General features: G+C 54.1%; 1 protein-coding gene across 5 annotated transcripts in view; it reads right to left on the bottom strand.

Moving 5' to 3' along the window:
* ltbp3 (latent transforming growth factor beta binding protein 3) overlaps positions 1-19,559 on the bottom strand; it is a 268,396-nt gene that overhangs the window by 15,490 nt on the left and 233,347 nt on the right. For all 5 annotated transcript variants that reach the window (XM_070868186.1, XM_070868185.1, XM_070868183.1 and 2 more), the window contains exons 12-20: positions 18,177-18,302; positions 13,881-14,012; positions 12,237-12,359; positions 9,549-9,668; positions 7,626-7,748; positions 7,229-7,351; positions 4,220-4,342; positions 1,769-1,897; positions 738-905 (exon numbers count right to left, since the gene is read on the bottom strand). In XM_070868186.1, the coding sequence (XP_070724287.1) occupies positions 738-905; positions 1,769-1,897; positions 4,220-4,342; positions 7,229-7,351; positions 7,626-7,748; positions 9,549-9,668; positions 12,237-12,359; positions 13,881-14,012; positions 18,177-18,302 (1,167 nt within the window). The remainder of the gene's footprint in view (positions 1-737; positions 906-1,768; positions 1,898-4,219; positions 4,343-7,228; positions 7,352-7,625; positions 7,749-9,548; positions 9,669-12,236; positions 12,360-13,880; positions 14,013-18,176; positions 18,303-19,559) is intronic.

The raw sequence follows: 19,559 nt of genomic DNA, 5'->3' as shown, positions 1-19,559 counted from the left end.
TGTCGGAGGGGCAGCGCTGAGGGAGCTTCGGAGGGGCGGTACTGAGGGAGTGCCGTACTGTCGGAGGGGCATTACTGAGGGAGCGCCACCATGTCGGAGGGGCAGTACTGAGGGAGTACCGCACTGTCGGAGGGGCGGTACTGAGGGAGCGCCGCACTGTCGGAGGGGCGGTACTGAGGGAGCGCCACCATGTCGGAGGGGCAGTACTGAGGGAGCGCCGCACTGTCGGAGGGACAGTACTGAGGGAGTGCCGCACTGTCGGAGGTGTCGTCTTTCGGATGAGACGTTAAACCGAGGCTCCGTCTGCCCTCTCAGGGGCTAGTATAAGATGATCTGGGTCATGATCGCATTTGCTGTGTGTGGGAGCTTGCTGTGCGCAAATTGGCTGCTGCGTTTCCCACATTACAACAGTGACTACAGTCCAAAAAAAGTCCTGCATTGGCTGTAAAGCGCTTTGGGGGCCCCTGAGATTGTGAATGGGGCTGTAAAAATGCGAGTCTTTCTCACACCCCGATTAACTCGATGGTGTCTTGACCGTTGAGCCCGTGGGCATTGACCTCCTGTCCAGGCCAAACCCGGACAAGTATGAGGTGGTGTGTCAAACGTTAATCCGCCCCCGCTCCCTCACTTCCTCTCCGGTGGGCGCCCGACACGGCAACGCGAAGCCCCCTTGAAACCGGGACGGGGCCTCGGGCGCGTCTCTCGGGCCTCCCGGTGCGGCAGCCTGAGGGTCTTACCCGTGCTGTGTACGGGACAGGGGTAGATCTCGCAGTGGTCGCCCCAGCCCGCCCCCAGTGAGCAGCAGCACTCCTCCTTGGTGATGTTGGTCGCCAGCACGCTGTCGCAGAATATCGTGTCTTCGAGGCTGAGGTAACACTCCTTCTTGTCTTCCGGCCTCTCGGGCTCTGCCGGGCAACAAAGCAAAACGGTGAGCTCAGTCTGGGCCGGTGTATGCGCCGTCCTTCAACACAAGCTCAGCTCGGGGCGAGAGCCCAGGCAACCAACAACTTACATTTATACGGCACCTTTAACGTAGTAATACGTCCCGAGCGTTATCAAACACGGACGCCGATATTCGGGCAAACGACGTAAAGCTGGGTCAAAGAGGTCGGTTTTAAGGAGCGTCTTAAAGGAGGAGAGAGAGGCGGAGAGGTTTAGGGAGGGAGTTCCAGAGCTGGGGGCCCAGGCAGCTGAAGGAACAACAACAAAATTGCATTTATATAGTGCCTTTAACATAGTGAAACGTCCCAAGGTGCCTTCACAGGTGTATTGAGGGACAAAAATTTGACACTAAGCCGCACAAGTAGAAATTAGCGCAGGTGGCCAAAAGCTGGGTCAGAGGTCGGTTTTAAGGAGTGTCTTAAAGGAGAAGAGAGAGGCGGAGAGGTTTAGGGAGGGAGTTCCAGAGCTTGGGGCCCAGGCAACTGAAGGCACGGCCACCGATGGTGGAGCGATTATAATCAGGGATGCTCAGGAGGGCAGAATTAGAGGAGCGCAGACATCTCGGGGGGTTGTGGGGCTGGAGGAGATTACCGAGATTCTCATTGTACTGGTGTAATTATTATTATTATTATTATTATTATTAATAATAATGATTCTCATTTTCTGCTTATTTCCTGTAAAAGCCAATAAATGGATTTGAACCCGATTATGGTGACGTCCGTTCTCGAACATTATGCTGCCCCCCTCCCCTAGCCCGCCGATAGCCATCAGCTGCTGATGGTCCTTCCCCTCGAGCTGCCCAGCCCCCCGCCGTGCCTTGACCTACCTTCGCACGTGTACCCGTCCGGTGAGAGGATGAAGCCGGTGTCGCAGACGCAGGAGAAGGAGCCCTCCGTGTTCTCGCACGCACCGTTGGGCTTGCACAGCGAGCGGTTCGAGGCACACTCGTCGATATCTGTGCAAACATAAACCCAACACGCTTGGATTTTTAGCTGCTCGGCAAAACAAAGAACCTCACCGAGTCTCTCTGTTGTTTCGGCGGGAGTCCGCCACCAACACAAATTGCAGCTTGGGTACACAGAAATCGTATCCTCGTCGCCAATGTGATCTCTTTACAACATCACAAACACACACTTACAAGATGGCTCCAATACACAGGAACTTGTCAGGTGACCCAGTCACCTGATGCATTTATTTTATTTACAGCAGCAGTTGCATTACCACAGCAGTCCACTAGGTGAAGTTCTATATTACAGGATTCAGGTGAAACTTTGTTACCCAGAGAGTGGCGAGAATGTGGAACTGACTGCCACAGGGAGTGCTGGAGGAGAAAAGCATAGATGCATTTAAGGGCAGACTGGTTATACACGTGATGGAGAAGCGAATAGAAGGATATACTGATACTAAGTGCTCCAGTGAAAGGTGTTACAGTGAGGGGTGTGGGGTATATCAGTGTTACAGTGAGGGGTGTGGGGTATATCAGTGTTACAGTGAGGGGTGTGGGGTATATCAGTGTTACAGTGAGGGGTGGAGGGTATATCAGTGTTACAGGGAGGGGTGTGGGGTATATCAGTGTTACAGTGAGGGGTGTGGGTTATATCAGTGTTACAATGAAGGGTGGAGGGTATATCAGTGTTACACTGAGGGGTGTGGGGTGTATCAGTGTTACAGTGAGGGGTGTGGGTTATATCAGTGTTACAGTGAGGGGTGGAGGGTATATCAGTGTTACAGTGAGCGGTGCGGGGTATATCAGTGTTACAGTGAGGGGTGCGGGGTATATCAGTGTTACAGTGAGGGGTGCGGGGTATATCAGTGTTACAGTGAGGGGTGCGGGGTATATCAGTGTTACAGTGAGGGGTGCGGGGTATATCAGTGTTACAGTGAGGGGTGCGGGGTATATCAGTGTTACAGTGAGGGGTGAGGGGTATATCAGTGTTACAGTGAGGGGTGAGGGGTATATCAGTGTTACAGTGAGGGGTGCGGGGTATATCAGTGTTACAGTGAGGGGTGCGGGGTATATCAGTGTTACAGTGAGGGGTGCGGGGTATATCAGTGTTACAGTGAGGGGTGCGGGGTATATCAGTGTTACAGTGAGGGGTGTGGGGTATATCAGTGTTACAGTGAGGGGTGTGGGGTATATCAGTGTTACAGTGAGGGGTGTGGGGTATATCAGTGTTACAGTGAGGGGTGTGGGGTATATCAGTGTTACAGTGAGTGGTGTGGGGTATATCAGTGTTACAGTGAGGGGTGTGGGGTATATCAGTGTTGCAGTGAGGGGTGTGGGGTATATCAGTGTTACAGTGAGGGGTGCGGGGTATATCAGTGTTACAGTGAGGGGTGCTGGGTATATCAGTGTTACAGTGAGGGGTGCGGGGTATATCAGTTTTACAGTGAGGGGTGCGGGGTATATCAGTGTTACAGTGAGGGGTGCGGGGTATATCAGTGTTACAGTGAGGGATGTGGGGTATATCAGTGTTACAGTGAGCGGTGTGAGGTATATCAGTGTTACAGTGAGGGGTGTGGGGTATATCAGTGTTACAGTGAGAGGTGTGGGGTATATCAGTGTTACAGTGAGTGGTGTGGGGTATATCAGTGTTACAGTGAGGGGTGTGGGGTATATCAGTGTTACAGTGAGTGGTGTGGGGTATATCAGTGTTACAGTGAGTGGTGTGGGGTATATCAGTGTTACAGTGAGGGGTGTGGGGTATATCAGTGTAACAGTAAGGGGTGTCGGGTGTATCAGTGTTACAGTGAGGGGTGTGGGGTATATCAGTGTTACAGTGAGGGGTGTGGGGTATATCAGTGTTACAGTGAGGGGTGCGGAGTATATCAGTGTTACAGTGAGGGGTGTGGGGTATATCAGTGTTACAGTGAGCGGTGTGGGGTATATCAGTGTTACAGTGAGCGGTGTGGGGTATATCAGTGTTACAGTGAGGGGTGTGGGGTATATCAGTGTTACAGTGAGGGGTGTGGGGTATATCAGTGTTACAGTGAGGGGTGTGGGGTATATCAGTGTTACAGTGAGGGGTGTGGGGTATATCAGTGTTACAGTGAGGGGTGTGGGGTATATCAGTGTTACAGTGAGGGGTGTGGGGTATATCAGTGTTACAGTGAGCGGTGTGGGGTATATCAGTGTTACAGTGAGCGGTGTGGGGTATATCAGTGTTACAGTGAGCGGTGTGGGGTATATCAGTGTTACAGTGAGGGTTGTGGTGATGCCGATAACCCAGGTCCATGTGGCTGCCACGTTTATTGGTGCCGTCTCTCTCGTTATTACCTTTACACCTTGTGCCGTCGTAGAGCTGGAAGCCTGGGAGACACTTGCATGTGTAGGATCCTGCCATGTTGACACACTCTCCGTTAGCACAGGCGCCCGGCAACTCCAAGCATTCATTGATATCTGCGCGAGTGAGAAAGGGTTAACAGGACGAGCACAACCGGTAAAACCCTGGATTCTCAGCCAACTGTGATACACTGACATAACCATAACCTCTGACCTTATTTTGCTCTCTTTCCTTGCTCTTTTCAACCTCCTCCCCCAATCTTATGTAAACTTTTTCTCTTTGTCTCCAATGGTAATTATCCCACCATTCACACCCTATCTGGACGCGCCTTTTTCTATCTTCTGCCATTGCCATCTCAAGCTGGTCCATCATCCCCTTTTGTCTCGCTGATCTCTCCTGTCTTCCACCCTATCACAGACCTTCCCTTTTGTTCTATCCTCCCCTCCCCCCTCCTGTTCAGAGCTCCTTAAGAATCTGTTTGTTTCGAACAATCGTCAGTTCTGGCGAAGGGTCATTGACTTGAAACATTGGGCCCAAGTTTCGGGCCACAACATGGACGCCCGTTTTTCACGCCAGAAAGTGCGCCTAAAAAAAACTTACCTATTCTCCGGCTCCCTGCAGGTCCTCTGGAGCCGGGCGCGGCGCAGCACGAGCTGTAGGGGGCGGAGCCAGGTCCCTGCGCTGAAAACAGTGCCGGGACCTCTGCACATGCGCGCTACAGTGGGCGCGCATGTGCAGTAGCTCCAGGAGCCCAAAACTGTGTGGGAGGGACCCGAAGCACGCAGCTCCTAGCCCTGGCCGAATGGCCTCACTGGGGCTGCGGGAATAAGGCTCCTCCCACCCGACCCGACCCCTGCTCCCCCTCCCCCGGACCTCCACGACTCTCACTCCACCCCCCCGGGACCTCCGCGACTGTCTCTTCCACCGCGCCCCGACCTCCGCGACTCTTCCCCCCACCCCCCCCAGACCACCTCCGAGACCCAACGCCACCTACCTGTAAATCCAGCCCGAGGTCTTGGGCCCGGCCGTTCAGCCTCCTTCTCTCCCTTCCCACGCCCTCTCTCCTTCCCTCCCTCCCTCCTCTCTCCTTCCCTCCCTCCCTCCTCTCTCTCTCCTTCCCTCCCTCCCTCCCTCCTCTCTTCTTCCCTCCCTCCCTCCTCTCTCCTTCCCTCCCTCCCTCCTCTATCCTTCTCTCCCTCCTCTCTCCTTCCCTCCCTCCCTCCCTCCTCTCTCCTTCCCTCCCTCCTCTCTTCATCCCTCCCTCCCTCCCTCTCTCCTTCCCTCCCTCTTCTCTCCTTCCCTCCCTCCCTCCCTCTCTCCTTCCCTCCCTACATCCTCTCTCCTTCCCTCCCCTCCCTACATCCTCTCTCCCTTCTCCCCCTCCCACTCCCCACCCCCCTTCTCCCCCTCCCCACCCCCCTTCTCCCCCTTCCTCTTCTCCCCCTCCCCCCTTCTCCCCCCCACCCCCTTCTCCCCTCCCCCCCTTCTCCCACTCCCACTCCCCCTTCCACCTCCCCTCGCTGTCAGAAACACAGACACTGACAGACAGAGAGATAGAGACACTGACAGAGACACACTGCGGGGGGCCGTCCCAGCACGCTGTTGGAGGGCTCCCGGTGCTGCAATCGGTAAGTAGAAAATGTTTTATTTATTGATTTTTTGAATTTTTTTCATTTTTTATTAATTTTTTTTGATTGATTTATTGGTTGATTTATTGATATTTTTATCATTTATTATTGATGATGGCTCTTTATTTGTAAAACTGAAGTGTTTAATGTTTGTAAACTTCCCTTTAAACCCCCCTCCCCCCATTCCGTACGCCTGATTTGTAACCTACGCCTGATTTTCTAAAGTGTAGACAAGGTTTTTTCGAACGTACAAAAATCTTCACTTACTCCATTCTAAGTTAGTTTTGAGTAAGTTTTCACTGCCGAAACTTTGAAAACAGGCCGGACACGCCCCCTTTTGAAAAATAAATTCTGTTCCAAAGTGAAACTGTTCTAACTGACTCGAACTGGAGCAAACTAAATGCCGAGAATTCAAATTTCTAAGATACTCCATTCTAAACCAGTTGCTCCAAAAAACAGGAGCAACTCAGGCTGAAACTTGGCCCCATTAACTCTGTTTCTCTCTCCACAGATGCTGCCTGACCCGCTGAGTATTTCCAGCCTTTTCAGTTTGTATTTCAGATTCCAGCCTCCGCGGTATTTTGCTTTTGTGATCCGCTGCTCCCTTGCTACACTAACCTGAGGCTGATTCCATGGACAGTCTCCCCTATCACGGACTCTACCCACCCAATGAATCTCCTCCCACAGCCCATGCATACTCTTCCCCTTTGAGGCTTTGAGGGTGGTCCCTTGTAACGTTTCCGCTGCCCACCTTTGGCTCGTTGGCCCGTGAAGGAGTTCCGAGTAGAGCGCTTGCTTTGGGAGTCTCGTGTCTGGGGGACATGCGGACAATGTGGCCCTGCCCAGCGGAGCTGGTCGAGTGTGGTCAGTGCTTCGATGCTGGGGATGTTGGCCTGGCCGAGGACGCGAACGTTGGTGCGTCTGTCCTCCCGGGGGATTTGTAGGGTACACCCTCCCCTCTCACGGACTCTACCCATCCACCTTTGCCTCATCCCCTGCCCAAACATTCTTTCTCGGTACCGAGGCCCTCCTCCCCTCTCCTGGCCCTCTGTTCCTCCGACAGGTTGTAAGAACCTGTCACGTATGAACATGCTGTTTGTAGCCACCAGATGGCGCCATTGTTAGAGGCCACTGAGCAGCACGCACATGCTGCTGCTCTGGTATAAAAGGCCAGCCATTTGGTGAGTCAGGCACTTTGGGTCGTAATAAAGCAGAGCCAAGGGTGTACCTTGTTCAGTTAAACAGCACGCAGTTTGCACCTTTATTGCGTACATAACAGAACCCAAGTTTTGTTGCCAATGGATTTAACCCCTCTTCCGCCCTAATCTTTTCCACCTAGGGGTGCATCAGCAGGGGATCTCGGAGGTCAGTTACCTTCACAGGAGGTTTGATGACTGGACAGGCGATAGCCAGGGTGACAGCGACACTGGAAGGAGCCCTCTGTGTTTAAACAGCGCCCATTGGCACACAGCCGCCCGTCGCTGCACTCATTAATATCTGAAGGAAAGTGAATAACAAAAGGCAAATCAGAACAAGGATGGGAATAAAAAAAGTGGGACTAGTACGGGACACCGAGGGTGGCCTGTTCGTGAGGGGACAATCAGCTGCCCCAATGAGGCCTGTTACTGAGGGAAAAACACAGGCCCCACAGTCAGGCCATGTTACTAAGGGGACACGAAGATAGGCCCCAGTGAAGCCTGTTACTAAAGGGACACACATAGGCCCCACAGTCAGGCCTGTTACTAAGGAGAGCACTGGAAGTACGGGTTACCTTGACAGCTCTTCCCATCGGGCGCTGGTTTAAAGCCCTTGCTGCAACTGCAACTGTATGAGCCCTTTGTGTTGACGCACTTCCCATTTAAACAGAAGGATCGGTCTAAGCACTCATCAACATCTGGAGGGAAAAGACCAAAGACCATCAGTGCACCGCGCGTCACTAAACATAAAACAAAAACAGCAGAGAGGGAACAGCACCCAAACAAGACTATTCCTGCCCCGGGAGTGTGTGATGGGACAGTGTAGAGGGAGCTTTACTCTGTATCTAACCCCGTGCTGTACCTGCCCTGGGAGTGTTTGATGGGACAGTGTAGAGGGAACTTTACTCTGTATCTAACCCCGTGCTGTACCTGCCCTGGGAGTGTTTGATGGGACAGTGTAGAGGGAGCTTTACTCTGTATCTAACCCCGTGTTGTACCTGCCCTGGGAGTGTTTGATGAGACAGTGTAGAGGGAGCTTTACTCTGTATCTAACCCCCTGTACCTGCCCTGGGAGTGTTTGATGGGACAGTGTAGCGGGAGCTTTACTCTGTATATAACCCCCTGTACCTGCCCTGGGAGTGTTTGATGGGACAGTGTAGAGGGAACTTTACTCTGTATCTAACCCCGTCTGTACCTGCCCTGGAGTGTTTGATGAGACAATGTAGAGGGAGCTTTATTCTGTATCTAACCCCGTGCTGTACCTGCCCTGGGAGTGTTTGATGGGACAATGTAGAGGGAGCTTTACTCTGTATCTAACCCCCTGTACCTGCCCTGGGAGTGTTTGATGAGACAGTGTAGAGGGAGCTTTACTCTGTATCTAACCCCGTGCTGTACCTGCCCTGGGAGTATTTGATGGGACAGTGTAGAGGGAGCTTTACTCTGTATCTAACCCCCTGTACCTGCCCTGGGAGTGTTTGATGGGACAGTGTAGAGGGAACTTTACTCTGTATCTAACCCCATGCTGTACCTGCCCTGGGAGTGTTTGATGAGACAGTGTAGAGGGAGCTTTATTCTGTATCTAACCCCGTGCTGTACCTGCCCTGGGAGTGTTTGATGGGACAATGTAGAGGGAGCTTTACTCTGTATCTAACCCCCTGTACCTGCCCTGGGAATGTTTGATGGGACAGTGTAGAGGGAGCTTTACTCTGTATCTAACCCCCTGTACCTGCCCTGGGAGTGTTTGATGGGACTGTGTAGAGGGAGCTTTACTCTGTATCTAACTCCGTGCTGTACTTGTCCTGGGAGTGTTTGATGGGACAGTGTAGAGGGAGCTTTACTCTGTATCTAACCCCATGCTGTACCTGCCCTGGGAGTGTTTGATGGGGACAGTGTAGAGGGAGCTTTACTCTGTATCTAACTCGGTGCTGTACCTGTCCTGGGAGTGTTTGATGGGACAGTGTAGAGGGAGCTTTACTCTGTATCTAACCCCATGCTGTACCTGCCCTGGGAGTGTTTGATGGGACAGTGTAGAGGGAGCTTTACTCTGTATCTAACCCCATGCTGTACCTGCCCTGGGAGTGTTTGATGGGGACAGTGTAGAGGGAGCTTTACTCTGTATCTAACCCCATGCTGTCCCTGCCCTGGGAGTGTTTGATGGGACAGTGTAGAGGGAGCTTTACTCTGTATCTAACCCTCTGTACCTGCCCTGGGAGTGTTTGATGGGACAGTGTAGAGGGAGCTTTACTCTGTATCTAACCCCCTGTACCTGCCCTGGGAGTGTTTGATGGGGACAGTGTAGAGGGAGCTTTACTCTGTATCTAACCCCATGCTGTCCCTGCCCTGGGAGTGTTTGATGGGACAGTGTAGAGGGAGCTTTACTCTGTATCTAACCCCCTGTACCTGCCCTGGGAGTGTTTGATGGGACAGTATCTGACCCCATGCTGTATGCCCCGCCCCACAGTGACCCCCTTGCTGACTGGACACGGGCTGGTTCTCACCGTAGCACTCCCCGGCCTGGCTGCGGTATCCCTCCGGACAGGGAACACACTCGAACGTCCCCGGCTTGTTCTTGCACTTGCCTCGTGGGCAGGTGTTCGGGTTGTGGCATTCGTTGATATCTAAGAAAGAAGAAGGAAAGAACAACTTGCATTTATATAGCGCCTTTCACCACTCCCCCGGACGTCCCAAAGTGCTTTCCTGCCAATGAAATACTTTTTGGAGTGTAGTCACTGTTGCAATGTGGGAAACGCCAATTTGCGCACAGCAAGCTCCCACACACAGCAATGTGATGCTGATTGAGGGATAAATATTGGCCCCGGGACACCTCCCCTGCTGTTCTTCGAAATAGTGCCGTGGGATCTTTTACATCCACCTGAGAGAGCAGACGGGGCCTTGATTTAACGTCTCATCCGAAAGACGGCACCTCCGACAGTGCAGTGCTCCCTCAGTACTGCCCCTCCGACAGTGCGGCGCTCCCTCAGTACCGCCCCTCCGACAGTGCGGCGCTCCCTCAGTACCGCCCCTCCGACAGTGCGGCGCTCCCTCAGTACCGCCCCTCCGACAGTGCGGCGCTCCCTCAGTACTGCCCCTCCGACAGTGCGGCGCTCCCTCAGTACTGCCCCTCCGACAGTGCGGCGCTCCCTCAGTACTGCCTCTCCGACAGTGCGGCGCTCCCTCAGTACCGCCCCTCCGACAGTGCGGCGCTCCCTCAGTACTGCCCCTCCGACAGTGCGGCGCTCCCTCAGTACTGCCCCTCCGACAGTGCGGCGCTCCCTCAGTACTGCCCCTCCGACAGTGCGGCGCTCCCTCAGTACTGCCTCTCCGACAGTGCGGCGCTCCCTCAGTACTGCCTCTCCGACAGTGCGGCGCTCCCTCAGTACTGCCCCTCCGACAGTGCGGCGCTCCCTCAGTACTGCCTCTCCGACAGTGCGGCGCTCCCTCAGTACTGCCCCTCCGACAGTGCGGCGCTCCCTCAGTACTGCCTCTCCGACAGTGCGGCGCTCCCTCAGTACTGCCCCTCCGACAGTGCGGCGCTCCCTCAGTACTGCCCCTCCGACAGTGCGGCACTACCTCAGTACTGCCTCTCCGACAGTGCGGCGCTCCCTCAGTACTACCCCTCCGACAGTGCGGTGCTTCCTCAGTACTGCCCCCCTGACAGTGCGGCGCTCCCTCAGTACTGCCTCTCCGACAGTGCGGCGCTCCCTCAGTACTGCCTCTCCGACAGTGCGGCGCTCCCTCAGTACTGCCCCTCCGACAGTGCGGCACTACCTCAGTACTGCACTGGGAGTGTCAGTCTAGATTTATGTGCTTAAGTCCCTGGAGTGGGACTTGAACCCACAACCTTCTGACTCAGAGCCGAGGGTGCTGCCCACTGAGCCATGGCTGGGCACTGACATCTAAAGAAGGGATGAGGAGTTGTCGACGTCACATTTATCCACGAGTTGGGAATCAGAGAAACAGCAACAAAACACAGAAAACGGAGAAGGGGTCTGCACGTAAAACAGACCAGATAAATCATGTTCCCCTTTACCCGCTGTGTACTGTACAGGAGCTGACCCTGAGACACACACACACACGGGCCGTACTCTACCAGACGGGGGTGAATCATTCCCCTTTACCCGCTGTGCACTGTCATCATCGTCGGCGGACCCTCGAAACGAGGATGACTTGCTTCCACGGATGAGTTCACAGGTGTTTCAATGAAGAACCCGAACTACATCCTGAAGATGCCTGTGGGTGGATTTTTTTAACGTGGGGTGGCCAATTGCACACCAGCCACCACACGGGGCTTGACAGAGCTGGGTCTTGGTCCAGGGGCAAGGGTTAACCAGGACGACTGGAGACCAGCTCTGCTGCACGGACCCAGTGCGCGCACATATCGCACACAGTGTGGGGCTGGGCCCGTGCTGCCCCCTGGGCCCCTGGCCCCGAACTCTCGCCTCTCCTGGGCCCCGATCACGTCCCTCTACAGTCCCTCGCCGCTCCTGCTGTATCGGCCCACGCTCCAATCACCGACCTGGGCCTTGATGACATCACCCTTCGCTGCCGTCGCCCTCCTGCACCAGCTCGCGCTGCTCCCTGGAGTAGTACGCCTCCACGCTGCCCCTTTTATGGCCCCGGCCTGCCGCTGGTGGTCTCACGCAGCTCGGGGCGTGCCAAGTGCCCTGCTGCTAAACCGCTGCAAGACCCCCCACACTTCGCAGAGAGGTACCAGCTTGGTTCATTAGCAGCATTCTCGCCTCGGAGTGAAGTGGTTGCGTGTTGAAGGTCCACGCCAAGAACGGAACTGAAATGTCAGTGCAGTGCCAATGGGCAGCTGCCGTGTCAGGGTGCCATCTTTTGGGATGAGCAAGGTCTCGCAAACAGCAGTGGGATAAATAACCAGTTCATCCTTTTTGGGTGATGTTGGTGAGGGAGTAATCTTGGCCAGGATACCCGAATACTTTGACGTCCACCTGTGTACTGTAGATGCACAGGAGCTGACAGACAGAGGTGTGTGTGGTGGAGGGCTGACAGAGTGAACGCGGATGAAGGCTGGGATCAGGAAGCGATGCGAAGCTATTCCCGTCGCAGGCGCGATGGGCCGAATGGCCGCCCTCGGTGCTGTGAATGTCTCTGATTTGGTGAGCGTCGCAGTGCCGATCCGGTTGGGGTTTGGAGGACAATGCCAAGAGATGGTGCGTTACCTTCGCAGGAGGTTTGGTGACTGACGAGGCGGTAACCGTGGTGACAGCGGCAGTAGAAGGATCCCTCGGTGTTGATACATCGACCATTCGCACACAGCCGTCCCTCGCCGCACTCATTGATATCTGAAACACAGCAACAGCAGTCAAACGGCCAGTGCCCAACACTAACCCCGCCGGACTGGCGTGGGATATCGAGCGAGGCCTGTCACATAAGAAATAGGAGCAGGAGTCGGCCATTCGGCCCCTCGAGCCTGCTCCACCATTCAATAAGATCATGGCTGATCTGATCCTGGCCTCAACTCCATTTCCCCGCCCGCTCCCCATAACCCTTCACTCCCTTATCGTTCAAAAATCTGTCTATCTCCACCTTAAATATATTCAATGTCCCGGCCTCCACAGCTCTCTGGGGTAGAGAATTCTACAGATTCACATCCCTCTGAGAGAAGAAATTCCTCCTCATCTCAGTCTTAAATGGCCGGCCCCTTAATCTGAAACTATGCCCCTGAGTTCTAAATTCCCCCACGAGGGGAAACATCCTCTCTGCATCCACCCTGTTAAGCCACCTCATAATCTTATATGTTTCAATAAGATCACCTCTCATTCTTCTAAACTCCAATGAGTATAAGCCCAACCTACTCAACCTTTCCTCATAAGACAATCCCTTCATCTCCGGAATCAACCGAGTGAACCTTCTCTGAACTGCCTCCTTAAATAAGGAGACCAAAACTGTACGCAGTACTCCAGGTGTGGCCTCGCCAATACCCTGTACAGTTGTAGCAGGACTTCTCTGCTTTTATACTCCATCCCCCTTGCAATAAAGGCCAACATTCCATTGGCCTTCCTGATTACTTGCTGTACCTGCATACTAACTTTTTGTGTTTCATGCACAAGGACCCCCCAGGTCCCTCTGTACTGCAGCACTTTGCAATCTCCCCCATTTAAATAATAACTTGCTTTTCTATTTTTTCTACCAAGGTGGATAACTTCACATTTTTCCACATTACACTCTATCTACCAAATTTTTGCCCACTCACTTAACCTGTCTATATCCCTTTGCAGATTTTTTGTGTCCTCCTCACAACTTTCTTTCCCACCCATCTTTGTATCATCAGCAAACTTGGCTACATTACACTCGGTCCCTTCATCCAAGTCATTAATATAGATTGTAAATAGTTGGGGTCCCAGCACTGATCCCTGCGGCACCCCACTAGTTACTGTTTTCCAACCGGAAAATGACCCATTTATCCCGACTCTCTGTTTTCTGTTAGTTAGCCAATCCTCTATCCGTGCTAATATATTACCCCCAACCCCGTGAACTTTTATCTTGTGCAATAGCCTATTATGTGGCACCTTATCAAATGCCTTCTGGAAATCCAAATACACCACATCCACTGGTTCACCCTTATCCACCCTGCTCGTTACATCCTCAAAGAACTCCAGAAAATTTGTCAAACATGATTTCCCTTTCATAAAACCGTGCTGACTCTGCTTGATTGTATTATGATTTTCTAAATGTCCCGCTACTGCTTCTTTAATAATGGATTCCAGCATTTTCCCGATGTGCTCGAGGAGGACTGGGGGCCCGGAGCGAGAGTGAGGGTTAGACAGAGGAGGGAAGGGGAGGAGGGAGAAGACACAACATACCAACGCAAGTGCTGCCTTCTGGGAGTTCCTGTGACTGGTAGCCGCGGTAACAGAGGCAAGTGTACGTGCCGATGGAATTGATGCATTCGCCTTTTCTGGCCCCGCATGGATTGTTGTCGCACTCGTTCACATCTGGGAGAGAGGAGGAAGAAAGGTGCCCCACTTTAACCTGGCTCGGCAAAATGGCGGGAGGGAATAGAAATTGACATTGCACAATAACAATAACTTGCATCTATATAGCGCCTTAAAGTTGTAAACCAGCCTACGGCACTTCACAGGAGCGTAAATCAGACTAGATTTGACACCGAGACATGTAAGGAGATATTGGGACAGGAGACCAAAGCTTGCTCAAAGAGGTAGGTTTTACAGAGCTTAAAGGAGGAGAGAGAGGCGGAGAGGTTTAGGGAGGGAATTTCAGAGTTCAGGGCCCAGGCAGCTGAAGACAAGGCCGCCGATGGTGGAGCGATGGAAATCGGGGGATGCTCAAGTGGCCAGAATTGGAGGGGATTACAGAGATAGGGAGGGGTGTAGGGCTGGAGGAGGTTATGGAGATAGAGAGGGGTGTAGGGCTGGAGGAGGTTACAGAGATAGGGAGGGGTGTAGGGGCTGGAGGAGGTTACAGAGAAAGGGAGGGTTGTAGGGCTGGAGGAGGTTACGGAGATAGGGAGGGGTGTAGGGCTAGAGGAGGTTACAGAGATAGGGAGGGGTGTAAGGCTGGAGAAGGTTACAGAGATTGGAAGGGTGTACGGCTGGAGGAGGTTACAGAGATAGGGAGGGATGTAGGAGCTGGAGGAAGTTACAGAGATAGGGAGGGTTGTAGGGCTGGAGGAGGTTATAGAGATAGTGAGGGGTGTAGGGGCAGCAGGAGGTTAAAAAGATAGGGAGGGGTATAGGGTAGGAAGGGCTTACAGAGATAGGAAGGGATGTAGGGGCTGGAGGAGGTTATAGAGATAGCGAGGGGTGTAGGGGCAGCAGGAGGTTACAGAGATAGGGAGGGTTGTAGGGCTGGAGGAGGTTACGGAGATAGGGAGGGCTATAGGGTTGAAGGAGGTTACAGAGATAGGGAGGGTTGTAGGGCTGGAGGAGGTTACGGAGATAGGGAGGGGTGTAGGGGCTGGAGGAGGTTACAGAGATAGGGAGGGGTGTAGGGGCTGGAGGAGGTTACAGAGATAGGGAGGGGTGTAGGGGCTGGAGGAGGTTACAGAGATAGGGAGGGGTGTAGCGGCTGGAGGAGGTTACAGAGATAGGGAGGGGTGTAGGGGCTGGAGGAGGTTACAGAGATAGGGAGGGTGTAGGTGCTGGAAGAGGTTACAGAGATAGGGAGGGGTGTAGGGGCTGGAGGAGGTTACAGAGATAGGGAGGGGGCGAGGAGGCCACGGAGAGATTTGAAAACAAGAAAGGAGAATTTTAAAAATCGAGGCGTTGCCGGACTGGGACCCAATGTAAGTCAGCGTGCACAGGGGGTGATGGGTGAGCGGGACTCGGTGCGAGTTAGGACTCGGGGCAGCGAGCACAGGGGGTGATGGGTGAGCGGGACTCGGTGCGAGTTAGGACACGGGGGCAGGGAGCACTGGGGGTGATGGGTGAGCGGGACTCGGTGCAAGTTAGGACACGGGGCAGTGAGCACAGGGGGTGATGGGTGAGCGGGACTTGGTGCGAGTTAGGACACGGGGCAGGAAGCACAGGGGGTGATGGGTGAGCGGGACTCGGTGCGAGTTTGTTCACGGGGCAGCGAGCACAGGGGGTGATGGGTGAGCGGGACTCGGTGCGAGTTAGGACACGGGGCAGTGAGCACAGGGGGTGATGGGTGAGCGGGACTCGATGCGAGTTAGGACTCGGGGCAGCGAGCACAGGGGGTGATGGGTGAGCGGGACTCGATGCGAGTTAGGACACGGGGCAGTGAGCACAGGGGGTGATGGGTGAGCGGGACTCGGTGCAAGTTAGGACACGGGGGCAGTGAGCACAGGGGGTGATGGGTGAGCGGGACTCGGTGCGAGTTAGGACACGGGGGCAGTGAGCACAGGGGGTGATGGGTGAGCGGGACTCGGTGCAAGTTAGGACACGGGGGCAGTGAGCACAGGGGGTGATGGGTGAGCGGGACTCGGTGCAAGTTAGCACACGGGGGGGGCAGCAGAGTTTGAGAGGAGCTGAAGTTAAGGAGGGTGGAAGATGAGAGGCCGGCCAGGAGAGCGTTGGAATAGTCAAGTCTGGAGGGGACAAGGGCACGGATGAGGGTCATGGGTTATAATTCAACCTAGACGATGGAATGATAAGCCCTTGCTGGCTGTCACGGTGCCACATGGGAAGAGCTTGGGAGGTCTGAACCACGGTTACTGGAAATGGGCCATGCAGGCAAAATGACATCATCATCATAGGCAGTCTCTCGGAATCGAGGGAGACTTGCTTCCACTCTAAAAATGAGTTCTCAGGTGGCTGAACAGTCCAATGCGGGAATTACAGTCTCTGTCACAGGTGGGACAGACAGTGGTTGAGGGAAGGGGAGGGTGGGACTGGTTTGCCGCACGCTCCTTCCGCTGCCTGCGCTTGGTTTCTGAACGCTCTCGGCGACGAGACTTGAGGTGCTCAGCGCCCTCCCGGATGCACTTCCTCCACTTAGGGCGGACTGGTCTTTGCCCAGGGACTCCCAGGTGTCGGTGGGGATGTTGCACTTTATCAGGGAGGCTTTGAGGGTGCCCCTTGTAACGTTTCCTCTGCCCTCCTGGCGCTCGCTTGCTGTGTAGGAGTTCCGAGTAGAGCGCTTGTTTTTGGAGTCTCGTGTCTGGCATGCAAACAATGTGGCCCTGCCCAGCGGAGCTGGTCGAGTGTGGTCAGTGCTTCGATGCTGGGGATGTTGGCCTGGTCGAGGACGCTAACGTTGGTGCGTCTGTCCTCCCAGGGGGATTTGTAGGATCTTGCGGAGACATTGTTGGTGGTATTTCTCCAGCGACTTGAGATGTCTACTGTACATGGTCCATGTCTCTGAGCCATACAGGAGGGGGCGTCCGATATTTATCGCGGCACTAGATTGGGGTATGACTCAGTAGGAGGCGGAGGGCTAGTGCGGGATATGGTAAAAATGTGGGCCCAGTGTAGTGGGGAAAAGTGAGCTTTTTACTCTGCATCTAAACCGTACCACACGTGATCTGGGGGTTCCCGAGGTGGGGGAGGGTGCTGTTTGCCAACGGTATGCCCCACCCTCATCTAAATGGGATGCTTCCTGCAATATAGCTGGCAATGCCAAGTTACCTGTTCGAACAGAGAGTACAGCACGAATAGTGGCGCTCTCCCACACACTGTATTACATGCAGCACACACTTGCAGCTCACCTGGGATGCACTAGTAAGAGGGTTAGCCCGCACTACACACAGTGCTAGCTGCTACCCCCCACATACAACCGCCTGAGGTTCTGTATCTGACTGCTTGCTTTAAAGGTTTGCTGACAATGTCAGTCGTGGGTCAGTGGGTATCTCTCTCTCTCTCGCTTCCAGGTCAGAAGGACTTGAGTCCCACAGTCCACGTCGACACTACCAGTGCCAGTACTGAGGGAGCACCACACTGTCGGAGGGGCAGTACTGAGGGAGCGCCGCACTGTCGGAGGGGCGGTGCTGAGGGAGCGCCGCACTGTCAGAGGGGCGGTGCTGAGGGAGCGCCGCACTGTCAGAGGGGCGGTGCTGAGGGAGCGCCGCACTGTCAGAGGGGCGGTACTGAGGGAGCGCCGCACTGTCAGAGGGGCGGTGCTGAGGGAGCACCACACTGTCGGAGGGGCAGTACTGAGGGAACGCCGCACTGTCGGAGGGGCGGTACTGAGGGAGCGCCGCACTGTCGGAGGGGCGGTACTGAGGGAGCGCCGCACTGTCGGAGGGGCAGTACTGAGGGAGCGCCGCACTGTCGGAGGGGCAGTACTGAGGGAGCGCCGCACTGTCGGAGGGGCAGTACTGAGGGAGCGCCGCACTGTCGGAGGGGCAGTACTGAGGGAGTACCGCACTGTCAGAGGTCTGTTCTCTCGGGTGGACGTAAAAGATCCCACGGCAACTATTGGAAGAAGAGCAGGGGAGTTCTCCCCGGTGTCCTGGGGCCAAAATTTATACCTCAACCAACATCAGTAAAACAGATGATCTGGGTCATTATCACATTGCTGTGTGTGGGAGCTTGCTGTGCGCAAATTGGCTGCTGCGTTTCCCACATTACAACAGTGACCACACTCCAAAAGTGCTTCATTGGCTGTAAAGCGCTTTTGGACGTCCTAAGGTTGTGAAAGGCGCTATATAAATGCAAGTCTTTCTTTCTGACTCTTACCCACACACTGTTTAACATGGGTATGGAGTTGGTAGCCAGTGTGGCAAGCACAGGTATATCCAGATGGATCGTAGACACACACACCATGTCCACAGATACCTCGATCCACTTTACACGTGTCCATTTCTGAAAGACAAGAAGGGAACATACCTTTCATTTCCAACAATCCTTCAATTTTTAATTTGACCATTGCCATACTCGCTCCCCTCCCTATCTCTGTAACCTCCTCTGGCCCTCCGAGATCTCACTCCCCTCCCTCTATCTGTAACCTCCTCCGGCCCTGCGAGATCTTGCCCCCTCCCTATCTCTGCAACCTCCTCCGGCCCTGTGAGATCTCGCTTCCTCTCTATCTCTGCAACCTCCTCCGGTCGAACGAGATCTCACTCCCCTCCCTCTATCTGTAACCTCCTCCGGCCCTCTGAGATCTCGCTCCCTCCCTATCTCTGCAACCTCCTCCGGTCGAACGAGATCTCGCTCCCCTCCCTATCTCTGTAACCTCCTCTGGCCCTCTGACACTCTGAGATCTCGCCCCCCCCTCCCTATCTCTGTAACCTCCTCTGGCCCTCCGACCCTCCGAGATCTCTGCGCCCCCTCCAATTCTGCCCACTTGCCCCGGTTTCCATCGCTCCACCATTGGCGGCCGTGCCTTCAGCTGCCGGGGCCTCAAGCTCTGGAATTCCCTCCCTAAACCTCTCCGCCTCTCTCCTCTCCTTGAAGACGCTCCTTAAAACCGACCTCTTTGACCCAGCTTTTGATCAACTGTCCCAATATCTCGTATGTGGCTGATTTACACTCGTGTGAAGCAGCTTGGGACGTTTTACTACGTTAAAACTGCTGTATGGAACAGGCTGCCAAATAGTTTCCATCGCAATGATGGGTTCGGAGAGGAATTTTCCCAAGATATATTTCCCCCCCCCACTCTCCCAGAAATTGGCCTGGAGTTTTTATCTGGTCCCATGAGATCATGTGGTGTTGGGGTGGGGAGTGTATATATTGTGATAGACAAGGTTATCACAATTGGGCGGGACAGGCTGGGTTGTACCAGCAAGTCTTTCCCTGTCCGCCATTGTTTACATGCGTGTAGCTCTGCGTCTCACCACCAGATGGCAGTGAAGTACCATTCTCCCACTCGCTTCAAGTCGCTGTCTCATGGCCAGCAGCCAATTTGCAATCAAAAGTTTCAGTGAGTCACAGTTCAACTTTGAACTTTTTCAAAATCATAACAAATTAGCTCATAATCCTATTATTAAGGGAATTAGCTGGAGGGGAGATCCACGTGTGACTGCAGGCCCTGAATGTACATCAACGGTACAGTTACTGATCCCGCCATGACCGGCGGTTGAACCCAACTCCTTTAAGTCTGTTCTGCGATATTGTCAGTTT

Source organism: Pristiophorus japonicus, chromosome 27 (assembly GCF_044704955.1).
Source record: "Pristiophorus japonicus isolate sPriJap1 chromosome 27, sPriJap1.hap1, whole genome shotgun sequence".
Lineage (NCBI taxonomy): Eukaryota > Metazoa > Chordata > Chondrichthyes > Pristiophoridae > Pristiophorus > Pristiophorus japonicus.
Note: the sequence above shows the minus strand (reverse complement) of the source record. Positions and strands in the feature narration are given on the sequence as shown.